Source organism: Phasianus colchicus, chromosome Z, assembly GCF_987193195.1.
Source record: "Phasianus colchicus chromosome Z, bPhaCol1.hap1.1, whole genome shotgun sequence".
Lineage (NCBI taxonomy): Eukaryota > Metazoa > Chordata > Aves > Galliformes > Phasianidae > Phasianus > Phasianus colchicus.
This window is the reverse complement of record NC_143476.1, coordinates 83178697-83198898: the sequence shown is the minus strand read 5'-3', so window position 1 is coordinate 83198898 and position 20202 is coordinate 83178697. Positions and strand designations below refer to the sequence as shown.

The window sequence follows — 20202 nt, the reverse complement described above, 5'->3', positions numbered from 1 at the left end:
CTTTGCACTGCTAGCCAAGGAGAAGGCCTCAGAAGACATACTGTTCATGTTGCCAAACCCGTCTGAGCTAAATCATCAAGCCTTCAAGCAGAAGTGTATGTCTGTGTGATACTACGCAGCCAATTCGTTTACAGTTATTCAGGCTGGCTCATCAGGAAATAAGGAGACTAGCACATCTTATTTCTGTAGGCTGAGTGTTGCTGGGCCAGAGGCCCTGCTGTTCCCCCACCATTTCTACCAGCAAATGGCAGCTCTTGTCCATAGAGGCCTGAATGATTTCAACTCATTGAATTCAAGCAGCAGGAATGGGCGCTTTTAAAAAAACAAAAATAGACTTTTTTCTCCTCTGATGTCAGGCTTTTCCTCTAGGAGCTGGGACTCTAGGCCTGGGGCTGAGTACGCTCTGGCCTGCAGTCTGATGAGAGGTAGCAGTGTCCTGGCTCTGGGCTGAGCCACTTTGACATGCTCCCTCCCATCCACTAACACAGGGCAGAAACATCTAGACAGTTGCATATGCAAATGATACATACTTAATTTATACTATATATTTATGCTATAGATTTATGCTTTCTGAAGTATCATCTCAGTTCTTGCTGACTTCTAGTAACACATTTCCCCCATGCTAAAAAAAGAAACCATCAACCAAAAAACCTTAAAAGAATCAAACTGAAAGGAAGAGGGTAAAGAAAGGCTGTAAACTGTGTATGAGCCACTCCCATAGATCTCTGGTTCTGTTGGCAGATAAGGATTTTTGCCTCACAGAAGCTGTGGGAGCAAGCCCACCTTTGCATGCCAGCAGCAGCCACTGCAAAGCAGTGGATACCCTGCAAGCATAAACAGTTTATTTAATGTTAGCTGTGACCCCCAGTACTGAGAATAGGAAAATGACCTTTTTTCTTTCCCTTTTTTTCCCTTTTTTTTTTTTTTTAACCTTCTTTTAACATCTGTTTCTTTTCTTCTCCTTTCTTCTCCTTTCTTCTCCTTTCTTCCCTCTCTTCCTCTCTTCCTCTTTTGCTTGTGTGTTAACAACATTGGTTTGCTTCATTTAAAGTGAACCGATTCTTCCTCATTAACTATTACATTGGCAAGGAGGCTAATGATCTAACAAAGGGTTTTGGTCGTCTGCTTACTGTCTGTTACTGCTCTTGAGATTTTTAATCCTTTTTTTTCCTCCTGAATCTCCAGGCCTGCAGGTGGTCTCTATGGCATTGACAGCATGCCTGATCTACGCAAAAAAAAGCCAATTCCACTTGTCAGTGATCTGGTAAGAGATTTTTCTTCTGCCATGCAGTCGATAGTGGCAAATAGCTTTACTTTTTGACATATGGTAACGTTCATTGTCATTTGAAGAAGTTGTAAGTTTCCTGCTTAGTTAAATTAATTCTTACAGTAAGCGTTTGGGAGTTAGAAACATCTGAGTGAGAACGAGGCATGTTTTCATACAGTGTTTCATTCACTTGGCAGAGTGTTTTTCATATTTGTTTTCCTTTTTATTGTACTCAGAAGATTGGATTAAGTTTAGGCCTGGATTTTTTTAAATATATTTTCCTAAAAGTCACATACTTTGTGGAAAGTTATGATGTCTATCTGAGGTCTGGCAAGTTGGAATTTGAGAGGGTAGATAAATGAACATAATATGCTTGAATTTTTTAAGGTAATTTGCAGCATTGCCAGTAGGCTCCTGCACTGAGGAAGCACAAGAATCAAACAAGTAATGAAGACGAGTTGCCTTTGTTTGTGTGATACAGTGAAATAAGGCTTCAGTGGGACAAATGGCTTTCTGTTGGCTGCTTATTCAGTACATACAGCACATTCATAGTTGGGAGAAACGCTGTAACAAATGAAAGACCAAAGTTTCTGTATCCTGTAATTCCTGTGAAAAGATGAATACAGTTCTCTCTGCCAGCTTATGCATGGGAAGCATAATGTGTGTCTTACTAACTGCTTGCATCTTTGAAATCTGTGCAATGATGGCATTAACTTGTGTTGCTTCCTTTGAATGCTTTCATTCACTATCTCCGTAGGCCATGGTAAGTGAAGCTAAACACTACCCATGAAGTCTTCACCAGAAACAAAATATTTTACCTTCCCTTCACTTTTTTTGCTTTTAATTTTGAACCTACAGCACTGCAGTGCATGCATATTAAGTACTCTGTCCTGATACATCACTGATGGAATGAACTGTTTTGGTTGGTCTTCAAATGGCATAAATCAGAGGACAAATGGAGATTTCTGATAAAGTTTGATGATTCTAAATTAGGTGTTATTGATTTTAATTGCTTTCTCTGCTGTCATCTGTGTATGGCAGTGTTAGGAGCTGCAAAGATGGGGTCTGTGCTGCTCAGGGCTGGAGAACAGCATTGCTGTGGCGTGAAGGAGGAAGTCTTGTGGTAGAAATGCTGTTCATTGTATTCAGTGATGGCCAATGAATGTGATTCACCAGCACATTCAGACTTGTTCTCCTTGTTCTTTATCTTATTTGTGTCTCTTTCGCTGTCATATTTTGGAGTGTTGTGTAAGTTTTAAACCTGACAAAAACCTCATTTTGTTTACAAGTGAAGTTAAATATAGAAGACAATCCCTCATTAATTATCTTAAACAATAACAGTGTTACCATTGCTAGCAGAGCACAGATGTGGAGAGGTGAGCCCAGTTTTCATTGACAGTTCTTGCCAGAGAATAAAATAAAAGTTTTTCACAGTGTGACTGCCTGTATGCAGATTAAATTAATTTGGAGGTCTCTCAAAGTATGCATTGACTTCTGAGATGTGCAGTGTGAGCAGTGTCGCTTAAGAAGGCAATTTGAATGTATTAGATGCTGGCTTGATATCTGGCATGGCAGGCTCACATCTCTGGGTATGTAGTACCACTGATTTTTAAATATGGGCAGTGAGTAACAAACCTTGTTCCTCCGTAGTCACTGGTTCAGTCCCGGAAAGCCGGAATTACCTCAGCAATGGCCACCAGAACATCTCTCAAAGATGAAGAGCTGGTAAGTGGGAGAGCTGTTTAGATCATGTTAATGCATTGTAAGGGGAATTGGTTCTCTGCAATGCAGGGCTAGCTTTACAGTCTAAAGATATAGATGTGAAGCTTCACATCATTTGTTTACAGAAAACAAACGTAACAAATAAAATTTAACATGTCTTATATGTCCCTGAAAAATACAAACCTCTCAGCTATGTACTGTGGGAGACAGCATGTGAAACTTGCTTCATGCAAGGTATCTCTCATCCAGAAATTGTAATTCATTTCTTCCATCTCACTTACTTTCTTTTAAACGGCTAGAGAAACATTTTTGCAGGGGGATTTTCTGCTTACACTTGGAAAACTGTGATAGATTTGTCTACTTAAGATGTGTAGATTTATTGCACTTCTCATGCCTTTCCCCTAACAGCTGTGTAATAACCAGCAACAGCAGGTTTAGTCACCTTCCTGGATGTTGGCTTTTGTGTGTTCTTGTCTTTCAGAAATCTCATGTCTATAAGAAGACCTTGCAAGCCTTAATTTACCCTATCTCTTGTACAACCCCACACAACTTTGAAGTATGGACAGCCACAACTCCTACCTACTGCTATGAATGTGAGGGGCTGTTGTGGGGTATTGCACGGCAGGGAATGCGCTGCGCTGAATGTGGAGTCAAGTGCCATGAGAAGTGCCAAGACTTGCTCAATGCTGACTGCTTACAGAGTGAGTACTTGCTTTGCTGCTTCCTGTTATGAGAGGTGCAGTTAAAAATGACTGTTCAAGGGTGTTACAAGAGCTTTCCTAAACACGTATGTGATACCTCAGTGATCAGTGAAGATGTGTTTATTAAAATAACTGTATATTTTCTGTAAGGATGTCATTAGGCTAAACATATCCCCATCAGCCTGTTGTTTATTTTTTGTTTGTTTTAACCTGCATAATGTGTTTAATCTCTGTTTATCAGCTCAGATGGTATGTTTGCTGTCATATCCTACACAGAAGATAGTCTGTGTACTGGATGGGTAGGCTACTAAGATGAGTATCCTGATTTCTCCTGTCCTTCCTGCCCTGGTATCTCAGGCAGTTTGTTTGTTTAAACCTTCAGCTTGTGATAAGGTATATTTTAAGCTTTCCAGAGCACTAGTGAGTTCCTGCTTAGGGATTACCATCCATGAATTTAGGTAGGATTCGTCAAGTGCAGATTGGCAGGGCATTTTGTCATTTGAATAGGAGTGCCTTGAAGCTGAATAGCTTTAGAGACCTGGTACTGAATAAAGACAGATGAAGGGTTAGATAATAAGTAGTGTTTAAGTGTCTGGGCTGTATCTTACATTCCTACTTGCATTTCTGCTTGTCTTGATTTTCTACAGTGTTCAAAATTGAGCCCTCTTCAAAGAAGGCAAAGAACTATGACTTTGCAGAATAAATGAGCCCTGACACAGACAACGGAGAAACTTAAAAGGATCTGATTTTTTTTTAAACTATCCACTTGGCATCTGGACTGGTCAGATTTTTGTTTGTTCTCAATTATATGTTCATGTTTGAGAGCAAGTTATCTATACGAATATATCTAGACATATCTTATGTATCTTGTATAAGACGTGATAAACTTCCACTATAAGTGTTAAATCTTGAGTAGGGAGGTGGGGCTTCTTCTATTCACCCTCTGTTTTCTTATTCCAATTTGATGGAAAAAGTCATAAGGACTCAGAAAATTCTGTGAAGTAGAAACCAGCTTATTGCAGATCCACGTCAGCAGTTACAGGAATATAGAATCATAGGCTGTACCTGTTATTTGGGAAAGCCAAGTAACTAATATCCCAGCAAGGGATGCCAGTGAATCATAGGTCACATGTTTATGGGTTATCCTGGCATCCTAAACAGTTATTAATGCTTGTATTTTGGATGTGCATGGAGTATTAAGTCATAGTTAGGAGAAGGACTATTTACTGTTTTATTTGTCAGACTTAGCTGATACAGGTGATACACCTGTGTTCCTCAGTTACTTAGCATTCCTAGATTCCTCTCTAAGGGCTGCAAATGTGATCTTCATAGTTTGTGCTGTTCAAGCAATTGTATCATAGACAGCTTGGATTTATTGTGATAATTTTGTGACTGAGGACTGGGCTGCTAGATTTCACTTGGTTTGAGAGAATTTGCTAAGCCATAACTCATCTTTATGACAAAATCTGATGTAGAGTGCCAATTGGATTCACAATACTAAATGGTGAATTGCAGTACGAAAAGTTGCTAATATGTGTACCTAGGCTTAGTTCAGATGCATATCCTAGATAATGCCATGTCATAATGAAGCTGTGATATCTCAGTGTGGGAAGATGCTATTGAGAGTAGAGGAAAATAGAGTTTGCACCAGCAGCAGCAAGGAAACAGGCACAAAACTGGTCAGAGGAGAAGTAATGAAGTTAAAAACAACAGAAGGAGAAGTAAATTTGAGAAATCATTAATGACTACAAGGAAGTATATTTTTGCAGAGGGCAGCTGTGGCAATTATGTGCAAGAAGGACTTCAGAGTGGGACAGATACTGGGCAAAGTTCAAATGTGAAGGGGAAAATGTGTGAGAGCACTTTGAGATAGGGTGGTATGAGTTTGCTTGTTAATCTTTCCAAAGAGGGGCTTGGCAGCACTGGGCAGGAGGAAGACAGAGATTATACTGTTTCAGGAAATGAAAAACAGCCATATGGAGTATGTCCTGATGTCACCCTATTGAAGGGACGTGATGGACCCCAAAACAGCGGCATTAAACACACAGTGTAGAGTTCCTATGATTCTGCTTTACTTTTTCTACCTTCCATGACTTAACGACTTTCTGATCAGTAGATGCTGTGCCTAATGGCTGGCAGTGATGGTACTGAATTTGTTTAATCCTTGTTTGAACTTACTTATGCCTGAACTATGGTGAGGAAGAGGGAGATAAAAAGCAGAGAAGATGGTCTGTTTAAACATACTGCTTACAAAATACAAAATTGAATAAATTTGCTTTAAGACAATTAAGGGTGGAATGTAGGAGACTTCAGTGATGAGAACAGGGAGACTCTGGAAAAGCCTCAGGAATAACCATGGGAGCAGTTTATCTAATCTCTGGTTGGAGTTAAATCCCTTTGTACAGTGGGTTCTGGGATGTGATGATAACAAGAGTCTGTGTACTCTTCAGTAGGACATAGTAACATCTGGTATCAGCTCCACTTTTCAGATACAGCAGAGTTGTAAGATCTTGATTTTATTATTCATAAGATTGCAGATATTTGCTTTGCACTTGTTCTTTAAAAATGTAAACTCCAAAAATGTAAACAAGATACTCCAGCATGGAGAGTGTACTGGGCTCAAAACTGGTGAAGAACACAGAGAGCTAAAACAAAATCCAGCAACAAATGAAACAAAAACAAACACACTAAACTTCACATGCTGAGATGCTTGAAAACTGTCCAGCATTGGAACAAGGGAGATACAGAGACTGTGAACCAGGGCTACCAGTGTGGATGTAGATGGTGTTGTTATTCAAGGTGGAGACATCATGGAAGTTGAAGATGTCAGCTGCATAGTTACAAGGCAGAGGAATGGTAGTGTGGGAAATTAAGAAGTACTGGGTCTGATATGTGGATGTACAGCTGGGCTGAGGAAACAAATATTATTAATGCTAGAAGCCCATTATGAGGCTTTTTCAGGAAACTCTGATATTTGTTTTGACATGGTCAAGCTAAAATTCCTCTCAATGAAACCTACAAGCCCAGAAGAAAATGGAAAATTTATTTAGTTTTTTATTATGAGTTTGAAAACATAGAGGCCTAAGCAATAGTTTAGAAATTCAGTAAGTCTGAGACTGAAGTTTCTTGAACTCAGAAGAGTTTTCTTCCTAAAAATGTTTTACTGCTGCTGGTGCTTTGTTGTTGTTGTTTTTAGCAATAAAAACAAAACAAACACAAACCACAAAAAGTCTATGCTGTCAGGATGTATTTTCACTTAACCCTATGTTGACTTCCTCAAAATGTTGTACTGGAAGAGTAAATGAATTTCCAGACTGATAGCAAGTACAGTTCTGTTGGTTATGCCTTGATACCTCGGGATATATCTTCATTTGACTCCTGTCAGGTCTTCCAGAAAATGTTGTGTTGGAGTAAAATGAATTTTCAGACTGGTCACAAATATGAATCCATTGTTTATACTTCAAAATTTTTGATAGATGCCTGAGTCTTTAGAATCAGGATGTGGTGCTTATCAATCTTCTGTGCCTGAGTGCATTTCTCTGGGAAGTATCTGGATCCCTTTCCCCATGTCTATGCGAATTAAGCTCGGGTATTTCTTCTCAGGCTTTTTTCTTACCGTCTGTATTTTAAGGAACTGAGTATCTGATACCATCAACAAATGTGTGGGTCTGTTGTGACAGAATACTCAAATTCAGCAGTTTGAAACAAAATTCATTTTGTGGGTGCTGTTTCTCAGTTGAAACTAATTTGCTCATGATGTTTTTAGGAATGCCTCAAAACCTTTGTTGTCTGGGTGGCAATTAAGAATGTTTTTAGAGTGCATTTCCTGCTCCAGGCAGCATCTCATGCACTACACCCAGCAGAGATGAGGGGTGTAAATCTTTTTGTCTAAATTTTATTTAAGATCAAAAAGCAAAAAACTGCAACTTTTAGTCTCCCAGCTTTTAAGATTCAGCACTTTTCAGTTTTGTTTCAAGTACTATGTGGTGGGACATGCCTTGCAATTCAGTTCAGCAAGACTGTTCCCCGAAATGGCAGTGTTTGAAATGCAATAAGCTGGAATTACCTGTGGCATGCACACTGCAACCATGAGGTTTATGGCACTATTGGCATCACGCTGTTACTCTGAGAGGATTAAAAATATAAATTTCTCTGCAGTAGGTACTGTGAAGGTATTAATCTGTTGATGGGGAACTTACCTTTTCATTGTAAGATGCTAAATACTTGTTCTAGATGTGCTCTTTTTTATCCTCCACCTATCCTTGGAGGTACTTGAGATCTGTGCTGAATGGGTACGCTTCTTTTCTTACTTGACTGGAATTAAATAGAGAGGTTTAAAATTCTTATAGCATGTAAAGCTTTTGGAAAAAGGGGGCTTTTATCTCTTGCCCTGGGCACCAGTATGCTGCTAAATTCAACCATTTGGGAAATGTTAATATCAAACGAAGAGGATGATAGATGTGTAGGAAGCCAAGAAATAGATTTTGAGAAGTAGGCAGAATTATGAAAAAGGTGGAAAGAAGGGAATTATACTAGCATGATACTGACAAAAAGAAGCATAGTTCTGTGCTAGTGTTTGAAAAGCTTCTGCAAATGTATGTCTTGTTTTCCTATAGAGCTGCTAGTCTAAGTCCTCAGTCAATTATAGTTAAAGCTGAGAAAATAACTTGCCCTAGGATATCAGAGCCTTGTTCTTTGGAGATCTTGAAAATGAGGAATTGAGATCTCAAACTTCAAACCACTATTGAGTGTAAAATCTTCTTCGTGAATATGGTTAGCCATAAGAGTGCTTTTTTTTGTATCTTAGCATGACGAATGTGGAGAACTTCACATACGAGGCTGCGGTACTCAATGCCCCACTTGGTTTTGGTTTAGCTTGGGGCTGTGGTGCACTGATGGAATTGTTTAGAGCTTTTTGACTCAGAACTGGAAGCCTGGCCTGTTTGTTGGTTTTTGGATGAGAAACTTCTCTGTTACCCTTTGAACAGATTGCATTCCAGAGCCTGGCTCTGTGAGTGGACTGTTAGTGAGAGCGAGAAGTCGCTCTTGCGATAATCATCTTGGCTTCTATCTTGAATGATGATTTGACAGCATGGTGATGAATGCTTGTTTGCTTCCAGAATGCTATGCAGGAAAATATTTGCACAGAAGGAGGAAGGATACCTTTATTTGAAACTTGAATATCTATTTTAAGTTTCAGGAATATATAATTTCTAAGCATTATCCACCTACTGAACAGCTGTCTTCTATCCTGCCAGTTTCTTGACTTTTTCCTGTTAAAGCATAAGATAACAGCACTGGCAGTTTACTAGTAGCTGTATCAATACCGGTCCCAATATAGTCTTATTTGCTTTCTGTTTCCTGTTATAAATTGACTTGTGATTTATTCCTAGGGAGGAAGAGATAAGGAATGCCCAATGCCATTTATATGACATCGTACATGTCTATACATGGTATTTATATCGTCCCTTGCCTTTTTATTGCCACTTACAGAACTGCTTTAAAGGCTAAGCCACTGTCAAAATGCTTTTTTGCAGCTGAATGAATGCATACAATCCAAGTTCAGCAGCAGGGAAAACACCTTTTGCCTTGCAGTATAGCAATGTGCGTTGTGTTTGTACGTGCCATGAGGATTTAAGAAAAAATTCTCTCAATCCATTTCCAGCCAAGTAAGAATGGGGTGCTTGCATTAAGGCAATAATGCAGACCAGTGCCACTCCAAAACTGTGGTAATTCTGGGACCATCTCTGTGACAGACAGTGAAGCATTGATATTTGCAAGCTACCTGGCTAATAATTTCTTTAGAAAATGTTTCTGAAATAGAGCACTCCACTAATGCATGACTAAAGCTCTTAGTGTTTAATTTGATTCTCAATTTCCATAAAATCAGAAAGGGCAGGACAGGGTTTCTTTAGCTCATTACACATTTCAGGATTCCAGGTAGGTAGGACAACTTATTCAGTTTGGCCTTTCATGGTTTCTGTAGCTCTTCATATCCTGTGTCAGGTCCACCTCCCTCCCCAAAAGACCTACTTCTGTTAAAGATGAATAGCATTTCTTATCTGAAGTGAAGTTCAAAGTATAGCCCCTGGTATCATTTCAATTCTATATTCCTTTAATAAATGTTGGGTCTACAGCTGGATGATTGTCTGATACAAAACATCAATTTGGGTGATGTTAGTTCTTCTCTGGTGAGTGGGGACAGCAGGGACTGTGTAATTAATTCCAGTATTTTGATTTCATTTCATCTTAAGCCAACAATAGAAAACTCTGGGGATTTTTCTGAGATACATTTTATTGTGCTAACTAAAATACTGAACATTGAGCCTCTGGCAAGTAAAATGAAAAAATAATTATCAGGTAATGCAAACTTATGGCTTTTTTTTTTTTTTTTTAACTCAAATCTTGAATAGTGTAGCTTGTTGTGCAGTGTCCTTAATGAAATTCTGAAACTTCAGTGATTACAGTCTGTTCCAGACTGTGTTTTTATTCTTTTCCACTGGGATGGTGGAAGTTATAATTGAGTTTTTGTTTCTTTATTGAATTAGTAACGGTAAAAGATGTGAGATTGAAGGTCCTAGAAATGGATATCTTTAGGCAGCATTTGTCACTAGGCACCTGATTGAGCCTGCTAACAAGGTTCCTGTTATGTTGTACTGCTGGGGGTTCTTTACAAGTGTGCACTAACTGTTGAAACTCCAACGCATGCAAAATAATACTAACTTTTGGTAGCTCTCCCAGGTAACACATTTGTCTACTTATTTTAGAGGAAAACAGATTTTGGTTTCTTTGTGACTGATAGCAGCAGCTTTTGCACAGACTAGCATTTGCTTTAGTACATATTGTTAAGGTAATTTCATATTTGATTAACACCTGGATCAAGATTGTTTTTCTAAAACAAAGTTTAGGTTATCCCAGAAAAATCTACCATATAAAACTAATGAATAAACTAATCTGAATCATACATCTGAAAGTGTTTGAAGAAGTTTTGTCTTGGTTTAAGGTCGTAAACGCAGACTGTATGTAGAGAGGTTGTGTGTAATCTTGGTTCTTCCATTCCATTTCACACACTGGTTTGTCTGCCCTGTTAATTCATGTCAGTGCCTGTATTAACATAAGACAACAGTCTATGGCTGAGTTCTAACAGAAGATGTCAAAACTGAATGGGAATGATATGAACTTTTAAATTTTGTAAGTAATATGCAACGGACCACAGGCCTCTGTTATCTAGTTCCAGTTAATATCCATGTAGTACAGACCCCTGCTCCTGCCTCTCATGCTTCCAGCTGCTAGATGCTGTACTTGTGCCCCATTCTTACGATGGCCCAAAGTTTTAGCTATTGAGTTTGCTACCTTCTAGGTGTTTGGATTATGTATGACAACTACAGTTTGGGCTAGTTCCTCACAAGTGAAATAAACTAAAAAAGAAGGCGATCCAGAGAAGCGCTTTGAATACCTCCAGCTTGATGTTTATTCCAAGTAGAAGAATAGACCATTCACTGTTGACTTTGTTATTGGTATTCCACATCATAATATCATGTAAAGCACGGGTAATTAAAGAGTTAAGACTGCAGTTCTGTGGACTGACGACTTTCCGGATAACTCCAAGGCAGCTGTTCAAGGCCAGATTGGATGGGACCCTGGGCAGCCTGGTCGAGTATTGAATGTGGAGGTTGGTGCCCTGCATGTGTGGCAGGGAGTTGGAGATTCATGATCCTTGAGGTCCATTCCAGCCCTGGCCATTCTGTGATTCTGTGTACAGTGACTCTGTGCTGAATGGGAAGCCATGCAGAGCACATCAGTAAGAAATGGTGACTGTTGGCCCATCTCTTCCCTTTCTTGGTACTGAGGTGCAGCCTTTAGACAAGCTTACAGATTACTATTTGTAGTGAAAGATCAATGTCAACCTCTTAACCACCTGCCCAAGCAGGGATCTATTTATTCAAAGCAAGGTGATGAGAAGTGGGGACATGCTGATGTCTGCTGTTATGGTTAGAGCTTTTCTTCTGGGTCTTTCTCAGCTGCAAAGGTATAGAATTCAAGCCTGCTGTAAGGAGAGTAACCTAGATCCAGTCTAGGCACTCCCCTTGCAGTATCTCCATCCAGCTCCAACTGGTTCAGGTTTTCTTTTGTGTATGTTAAAATAGGGGGGCTGACCATAAATGCCAATAGCAAGAGGCATCATGTGAAATAAATTGTGGCTTTGATCCTGTCATCCTTATTCATCAGTGAAGCACGACTTTCTGTGTTTGCATGTTTCTGATGTCTCTTTTTTACTTTCTGATGCACAGGAGCAGCGGAGAAGAGCTCAAAGCATGGAGCTGAGGATCGAACCCAGAATTTCATCATGGCCATGAAGGATCGCATGAAAATCCGTGAGCGGAACAAGCCAGAGATCTTTGATTTGATCAGAGATGTGTTCTGTGAGAGCAAATTGACACATGCTCAGCAAATGAAGACAGTGAAACAGAGCGTGCTCGATGGCACCTCAAAATGGTCAGCAAAGATTACAATCACAGGTGAGAGGAAGGAGGCACAGGTTCTGTCTGAGTACCTAAGACAGAGTTGGTCTGAAGCTAGAGAGAACAGGCTTCTGTGAACTGTATCTCTTTCTGCTCATGTAGCAAATTGAGACAGGTACTCCTACCCCAGACACTGTAATGCACCGTGAGCTGAGGCTCATCAGAAAAGCTCTCATGAGTGTTGTTTTTTGTTTGTTTGTTTGTTTTTTCCGGACATTCTGAGCTACCTGCTTCTTCACGTGTTGCATGGACACACTGTGTTACTGGAGGGTGGTGACCTTTCTCTTTTCCTTCCAGTGGTGTGTGCTCAGGGTCTACAGGCCAAAGACAAGACTGGTTCCAGTGATCCGTATGTAACTGTTCAAGTAGGTAAAACAAAGAAGAGGACAAAAACAATTTTTGGGAATTTGAATCCTGTTTGGGAAGAGAAGTTTTATTTGTAAGTATTCTCACCTCCTTTTTGCCTGTTTGTATGATCTGTGCTTTCCCACACTGCCTGTACTGTATGAGGTTTCCCTTCTGTTTGGTGTTATGTACAGTTTTGAAGAGTTGATGTCTGTAACAGTGTGCATAATGCACAGATGTCTACCTCATCTTTCTTAATTTTGTATATATAAATTGTCTGGTCTGTGAGCCTTTTTGTATTGATGTTTCTATAGAGAGCTAAAGAAAGGAAAATCTTTAACTTGGTGGCTTGTGTTCCTGGAGAATAGATGTACTTTCAAAATTATTTGGAAGATGAAAGAGTGATGTTTGTATAAAAGGCTAAGCAAACTTTCTGTGACCTACTGCTGTGACCTACTTCTGTTGTACAACCGATAGAGGATAAAGAAAGTTGTTTGTCACTTGCCTGTGACACTACCAGTTTCTCTCTTTACTTTTGGAAAATCAATGTTATAGTAACTCGAGGGATTATCTACTTTCAAGATGAGCAACATATCCACATCTGAATTGAAAAAAAAAGGGCTAGAGGCACGATTTCAAATATGCTTTAAAAGCTGAAGAGTATTTTTCCATCCTGCTTTTATTGAATAAGTAAACAGTATCCTCCATTTATCATTGAATGCATGATAACACCAAAGGGAAATCTAAAATCTAGCAAGTAAGTAGATTCTTTAGATTCTGGGTAATCTCTTTCAGCCCCAAACATGTTTATTTTCTTTAACGTGCAAGCTTTTTTTTATACCTTCCCTTTCTTAGTTTTTCTTCACTCTTTTTCTTGAAACTGCATGGGGAGAGCTCTCTGCATACTGAAATTATGCTTTAGAATCAAGCTTTTGTCAACCCAGCTTTGTCTTTACCATGCACAGGCCAAACAAAATTATTTTTAAAGTACTTCATTAACGTCAGAAAAATCTCATCTCTATTTTGAGCAAGCAAGCCTTTCATTTTATCCTTACTTTAATCCAAGGTGACATTACTGCTCAGAATGTAGACAAGTACACTTAGGTGCCATTTGGTTAAGTCTAGTCACAATAGCAGTAAGTCTGTGTGGGATCCTTAAGGACCTTGATTTATCATGCCAAGCAGTTACCATGGTATTTGAAGTGTGTTCCCTTCTAATTTTAGGAGCTTCAACAAATACTGTGTTTAAAGATAGATAGTGCAACGTGATAAATGTCACAGTTTTAACACCACTGTTTAGATTTTATCACTGTATCTGTGATTCAGCAGATAATATGCTGTTGGGCATTAGAGTCGATGCTACTTTATGTCTTGCCTATGCCTAGGTGGCTGTTTTAATAGCAGAAGGAGGTGAAGGAAATGATTACTGTAACAAGATCTATTGCAGGAGTCTTTTAAGTACTGGCATCTATGTGTTTTTATTGGTACACGTCAGAGCTCACCATATGCTGTATGCAGCACTGGTCTTTTACATGCACATCTTTCTTTTTCTTTCGTTTTTTTTTTTTCCTTTTTTTTTTTTTTTTTTCATTTATGGATCTTTTTTCAGCTTACAACTCTTAAATTGCTGAAATCTTCTCCCCTTCATAATCAAATGGAAACTTAAATCAACATATGCAGGCCAAAAATACCCATTACTTGCCAAGCTTTTTTAGAAGAGACTGTGAAGACAATCCAAAGATCCACAGTTTTGAGTGTCGAGGATGTGTATGTTGTTTTTTCAGAATGACATTCACTTGTTACAGTGGGAGAAAGGTGTCCTGGTAGGTATTAAAAGCCTACCTTACATATGAAAAGTTTGATGTTTGAAACACTTAAATATTTCAATTACTGCAAGATACACAGGTAGAGAACAGTTAGGTCAGTAGGTAAAGTATGGCTAGCTATCACTGTTCATTTTCTGTTTGGCTTGCTGGACAGACTTGTTTGTAGCTGATGTCTATTAGATGCCCAGTGTCTGTTATGCAGTCACAATTCTGGCATCTTTTCAAAGGTTGGCTGTAGAGTTGGAAACCCATAGGTATCAGTTGTCATAGTGTTGTTTATGTAATCTGTGATACGAACTGAAGCAGACTCTGTGCAGCTGAATAATACCATTATTTCTACAGACTCTATAAAATTTACTAAAAGCAGTTTAAATATATATTGTTTTTCTTTTAATTAAGGCTGCAATGACCTATTTGAAATAGTTTATTTGTGCTTATTTACAGTGATGTCTGTAAAAGTATATTAACTTAAATACATCTCCTTAGATAGGACTTTGTTTTCCATATATTTTCATGGGAAAAAAAAATTGTGGTAGGGCTGACCCAATTTGGAAGTCCTGATTTAGAACTGTATTTTAGAAAGGACAAGGTTGAAAAAAAAGACTCTAGGTTTTCATTATAGGCACTATTTAGGTCGTTACTAGCCTGTGTCCCTATGGGCATCTGCTTAGATTAATGAGTGGTTCTTGGAACATATTCATCACTTAAACAAGGAATTTGCAGGTCTTGTTTCTTTCTGAATATTATATTTTTGTATATTTTCATCCTTAGCTTTAGGAAACATGTTACAAAGAATTTTTTACATCTTTCATTGGAATGTGAAGACCTATAAAAATGTAAGGAGGTGTTCTTTTTGCTCAGTTCAAAGCTTTGCAGGCAAGCTGCTAAGACTGCATAAATGGTGCTTGGAGGATGAAGCTTGATAGGTGACTTCAGCAATTGCTGCAATAAAAAAAAAAAAGATGTTCTGTCAGCATGCATTAATGAATTGTGCTTCTCTTGATTTTACATTCCACTCCTGTAATCCAGGCTCTTTTCCTGTAGCTATATTGAGTAAGCTAAAAGGTAGCTTCATTTGCTGCATTGACCTGGCTTCTGTGCCCTGAGTTTTCTTCCTTTGCCCTTCACTCTGGACAACATGTGTTGTACCTGCAGTTGGTGCTGAGTTACCTGTGTTGTTTGGCACTTGAGAGCTAGATGTCTGCAGACTTTCCAGGAATGGCAGTTGGTTTGGGTTTCTCTATCTATCTCTAATTTTTCACTAAGACTGTTGAAATGAAGAAGCATTGAAAAGAAATCTGCAGAGCACTCGTTTCCCTAGGAAACAGTCCAGTAATATGAGAGGGAAGATATTTTTACAGTATTTAATGCAATTAAGACAAGACTTTAGTTCTCCATTTAGATATAATTTAGACTATCAGTGGAAAGTACAGACTTTCTGGTAATTTTTTTTCTTTTTTGGTGAAGACTGAATCTGAGCATCCATTTGAACAAATTACCGTAGCAGACATTGTTTAGGAAAATGAACTCTTGACAACAGGACAGACTTCTGCTCTAAATGGAGAGCTTTGCGCTCAGCTGGAGATTGGTAGTCTGTATCAGTTTTTCTCAGGAAACACCCAGGTCTTGACTATGAGCACTAGTGGATGGTGGATTCAAACAGTACTTTGCTATGTTTCTTGGCTTAGGCTCGAAATGACTCACTCATTTTAAAGTAATATCTCCTTGAAGTTGTATTGTCTGAATATATCTTTTCTCAAGGCGTTTATGGTGGGTGTGAAATCACTGCCTTTAAACAGATTGCATTGTCAGTGGGCAGTTTGCAAGAAGCACGTTTATTCTCTCACTGCAGAAGACTAACTGAGTTGAAGTAAATGCAGTACCTCCTGCCAGCAGATGACCAATATTTTACTAGGACATGCAGAGCCAACGGTGATAAACATTTGCATTAATCCTTTGGGAATGGTGCTTTTGCATAGCTAGACACCGTGCTGTCACCCAAAGTGTTCTATTTTGTTGCTCAATTTTCCTTTCACCAGCTGAGTCTGTTACCAAGCCCAGCTTCTTTCAGTAGTCTCTGTTGCTGTGTGATTCTGTTCCAAAGTTGCTTTTCAGTCTTCACCTTTGGAGACCACCATGTTTGTACGTGTCACTGTAACTGCATCCTCAGACTCCTTTGTTCATTGCCTGATAGGGGCAAATGGACAATCTGTTGAAATCCTGCTTGTCCCTGCTCAGTAACTGATGAGAAACTTAAATTTGAATGTAGAGTTGATGTCTTGTGGCAAGCACTTTCGGGGAAGCTGTGTTAATATAGCTAAGGATGTAAGGCTCAGAATTACTCTCTGCTCTTTGTAGTTAGGAAAAGTGCACAATTAATTTGTGCAGTCAGTGTCATAGCGTTGGGTAACAGCAAAATAATTGTACTTGTTCCCCTAAGAAATGAGCTTCATGCTAGTAAGAACAGAAAATTTATGTCTTTGTTCTTAGACAGCAACAACTAGATCTCAGCAGCCTATTCTTGTGCTATCATGCTGAACTTATAAACTAAGGATTTTAGCATTGTTCTCTGACAGCTCTGATTTTGCTTTCAGTGTATTCTCTGCTGTCTTTTTTTCCCCCTAATAGAGGAGACTTGGCATTATTTAAGAATAATGTTCTGTGAAGTTTTCTGCCTTCTATTTCCATTGATGCTGGCCTCAGCAGAGCAGCCAGTTGGACATTGCCATTTCAAGACACTTCCATCTGATTTGCGCATAAACCTTCCTGCCTTTTCAACCACACCAATTCTGTTAGATTTTCATAGAAACAGAGTGCTTTGAGTTGGAAAGGACCTTAAAGCCCATCCAGACCCAACTGCTACCATGGCTGGTTGCCTCCACGAGCTCAGGCTGCCCAAGGCTCCATCCAGCCCAGCCTTGAGCACCTCCAGGGATGAGGCACCACAGCTGCTCTGGAAAGTCTGTGCCAGCGCCTCACCACCCTCAAAATGAAAAATTGCCTCTTGAAGTCTAGTATAAATCTGCCATTTTTTAGTTGAAAATCATTGCTCCTTGTCTTGTCATTACCCTAAGTTCAGGGATGGAAGGTTTAGTTTGGATGTCAGGTGTAAGTTCTTTACCAAGAGAGTGGTGAGGTGCTGGAACAGGCTGTCCAGAGAGGCTCCATCCCTGGCGGTGTTCAAGACCAGGCTGAATGGGGTCCTGGGCAGCCTGGTCTAGTGCCATATCTGAAGGCTGGTGGCCCTGCCTATGGCACGGGGATTGGAACTTGATGATCCTTGAGGTCTCTTCCAATCCAAGCCATTCTGTGATTCTACTCTCCCTGACAGAGTACCCCTCCAGTCTTCCTGTAGGCCGCCTCTAGGTTCAGGATGACTGTTCCGAGGTCCTGCTCCTTCTGTGCCTGTTGTTATAACTTTTTTGGGCTTTCTCATACTGATTCCAATAAGTATTCCTGATTTTCTAAAAAATGTTTTTGCTTTTTTTGGAGCTTTGCTCCTCAGAAGCTAAAATAATTGCAGGTCCTAAAGTTTTGCTGTCCTATTCTTCTGTCCTGTGCATTTTCCCACCTCCTGCACTCATCACTGCTTCTGCAAGTTGCTGTGTACTTTCTGCCTGTTTCTACCTTTGCACAAAGTGTCCTCTGCACCAGAGATGGAACTTCACACACTCTTCCTGAATGCTGCATCTGCAACTATGCAAAAGGGAACCTGCTTGTAGAACATGGCCATATAAATATTCACCAGGCTCCTTGAATCATAAATATTTTTTTTCTAATTTCAAGGCACAGCAAAACTACTTCAGTCTGGGCTTGACTTGACCTACTTTTAAATCTGCAAAATTCTGTGGATACCTCTGCTCCCTCGCTTCAGTTATTTGCTTTTGTGATGCTTGCTTCTTGCTTTTTGTCTTTATTAGCCTGTCAGCTCTACAAAGTGGCGGCAGTCTTCCTCTCTGTGAGTTGTCAAGCACACAGCAGTCATGATTACACTGGGGCCTCTGGGCTCTACTGTTCTTCAGGCTGAAAATATGAGAAAACATCATAATTTAATGTCTTTATGTGAAATGGATGTGTTGAATAATATAACCGTGTTGGCTTTCCACCTCACGCATCTATGCAGTGCGTTTTAGAGATAGACAGGCTGTGTCTAGTGGCAGTATTAGTGGAATGAAACTGAGGGCTGGGTGTGCCCTGCAGGGTTAACACATTGATAACTGAGTTGAGAAATTGTTTGAGAAGAAATGTCCATGAAGATGTGACACAAATGGGCCTTCAGAAACCGTTATGGATGTTTATCAGCCTCTCTTTCTCCAATGAAGATTCACCATCCTGAGCTAATGGTGTTGGAAACTTACAGGTTTTTGTTTTGGCATTCTCCTTTCTCTAAGCTTATTATCTTTTTTGTGGGTTACATAAAACTGGACACAGTATTGTGGTTGTAAACTGTTACAACCACAACTGTAAACATGTAGATAAAGACATGTAAACATGTAGATAAAGACATGTAAACATGTACAACCAAAACTTTAAACAACTGTAAACAATTTCTGGTAGGGCTTCATGAACTTTCCTTGTTTTTCATTGACACCATAGTTTCAGGGGGCTTACAGCTTCATTTTCCTTTTGCATTCCTGTAGTCTGGAGATTGAGTGAAAGTCCTGCAAATTTTAGCACACAGAGCTAACAAATTCAGCACAAATATCATTGTTTTATTCCACCTTAACATGTGAATCACTGGCTTGAAAATGTTAGCATCATTTTTGGAAACTTGTTGTTCTTTCTCCCTGCGTTTTTGGAGGACAAAGAGACATATGCCGTCCTGTCCCAGACTCCTGACATCTTTTGAGCTTGTTTGGCCAACCTTTCAAGGCAGACATAGCTCTCAAAGCTAAGAATCACATCCTACAATTTTAATGTAACTTGGAGCTAGAATAGATGGATACCAGTTATTAAATTCAAGAATTGCTTGTTCTGTTTAACCATCAGTACATTAATTACTCTGTGTGTCAGCATGATCACATAATTCTGATCACATCAGAATTAACAATGGCTCTGCGTGCCTCTCCTCAGCCATGTTGTTTGCTGGGAATGGGAAGGGATCAGATAGGATGTTGCCAGTGCAAGGGATATGTATGTAAACTGTTGTTTTGGGGCTGGGGCAACGGAGGTGTGCGAAGGAGACATGGAGGTAGAGTGTGGAACAGAGAGCAAGTCAGCAGAACCCGGCTCTGCTGATTTCTGCTTCAGAAAAAAAAATCTTCATGGAAAGTACCGATTTTTATTTTCTTGCAGATTTTGTGTGCTGCTTCCTGAAGATGTTTCTTTATTTGATTCCATGGAGTATCAAAGTAACTTCTTTATATAAAGTGTCACCACTGCAAATATCAGAAGAATATAGATACAAAAGGAAAAGTAGTCATTTTCTGAGTCGTGGAACAAAGAGAACCTGGTTTCCAGCCCCTCACGCTTTGAAATGGATCTGAACATGTTCGGTAGTTTCTTTCCTGTAATGAGGTCACAGAGTGTTCCCCCTGTCTGCATTTTCTTTGGAAAGCTGTGGGAGCTGACCTGTGGGAGGCTGGGCAGACTTTTGTGTGCACGCAGATCATTAGGAAATCAGCCTTCATAGAAGTCTAGCAAGAAGTGGGGCAGGCATTTTTAGAAATCTGCCAGCTCTTGTAGTAACTAAGGGGAAAGTTTCAGCCAACAGAACTTGATGGCAAAATTTGGGGAGTTATATTACACTCACTAATGAGGAGCCGTTTTTTATAAGAATCACAGAATCACCAAAGTTGGAAAAGACCTCCAAGATCATC

The 20202-nt window shown here is 39.5% G+C and overlaps 1 protein-coding gene across 4 annotated transcripts in view; it reads left to right on the top strand.

Annotated features, from left to right (window-relative positions):
* Positions 1–20202, top strand: part of UNC13B (unc-13 homolog B) — a 191954-nt gene that overhangs the window by 107189 nt on the left and 64563 nt on the right. For all 4 annotated transcript variants that reach the window (XM_090132344.1, XM_090132343.1, XM_090132342.1 and 1 more), the window contains 5 exons: positions 1186–1264; positions 2918–2992; positions 3471–3690; positions 11982–12209; positions 12510–12651. In XM_090132344.1, the coding sequence (XP_089988470.1) occupies positions 1186–1264; positions 2918–2992; positions 3471–3690; positions 11982–12209; positions 12510–12651 (744 nt within the window). The remainder of the gene's footprint in view (positions 1–1185; positions 1265–2917; positions 2993–3470; positions 3691–11981; positions 12210–12509; positions 12652–20202) is intronic.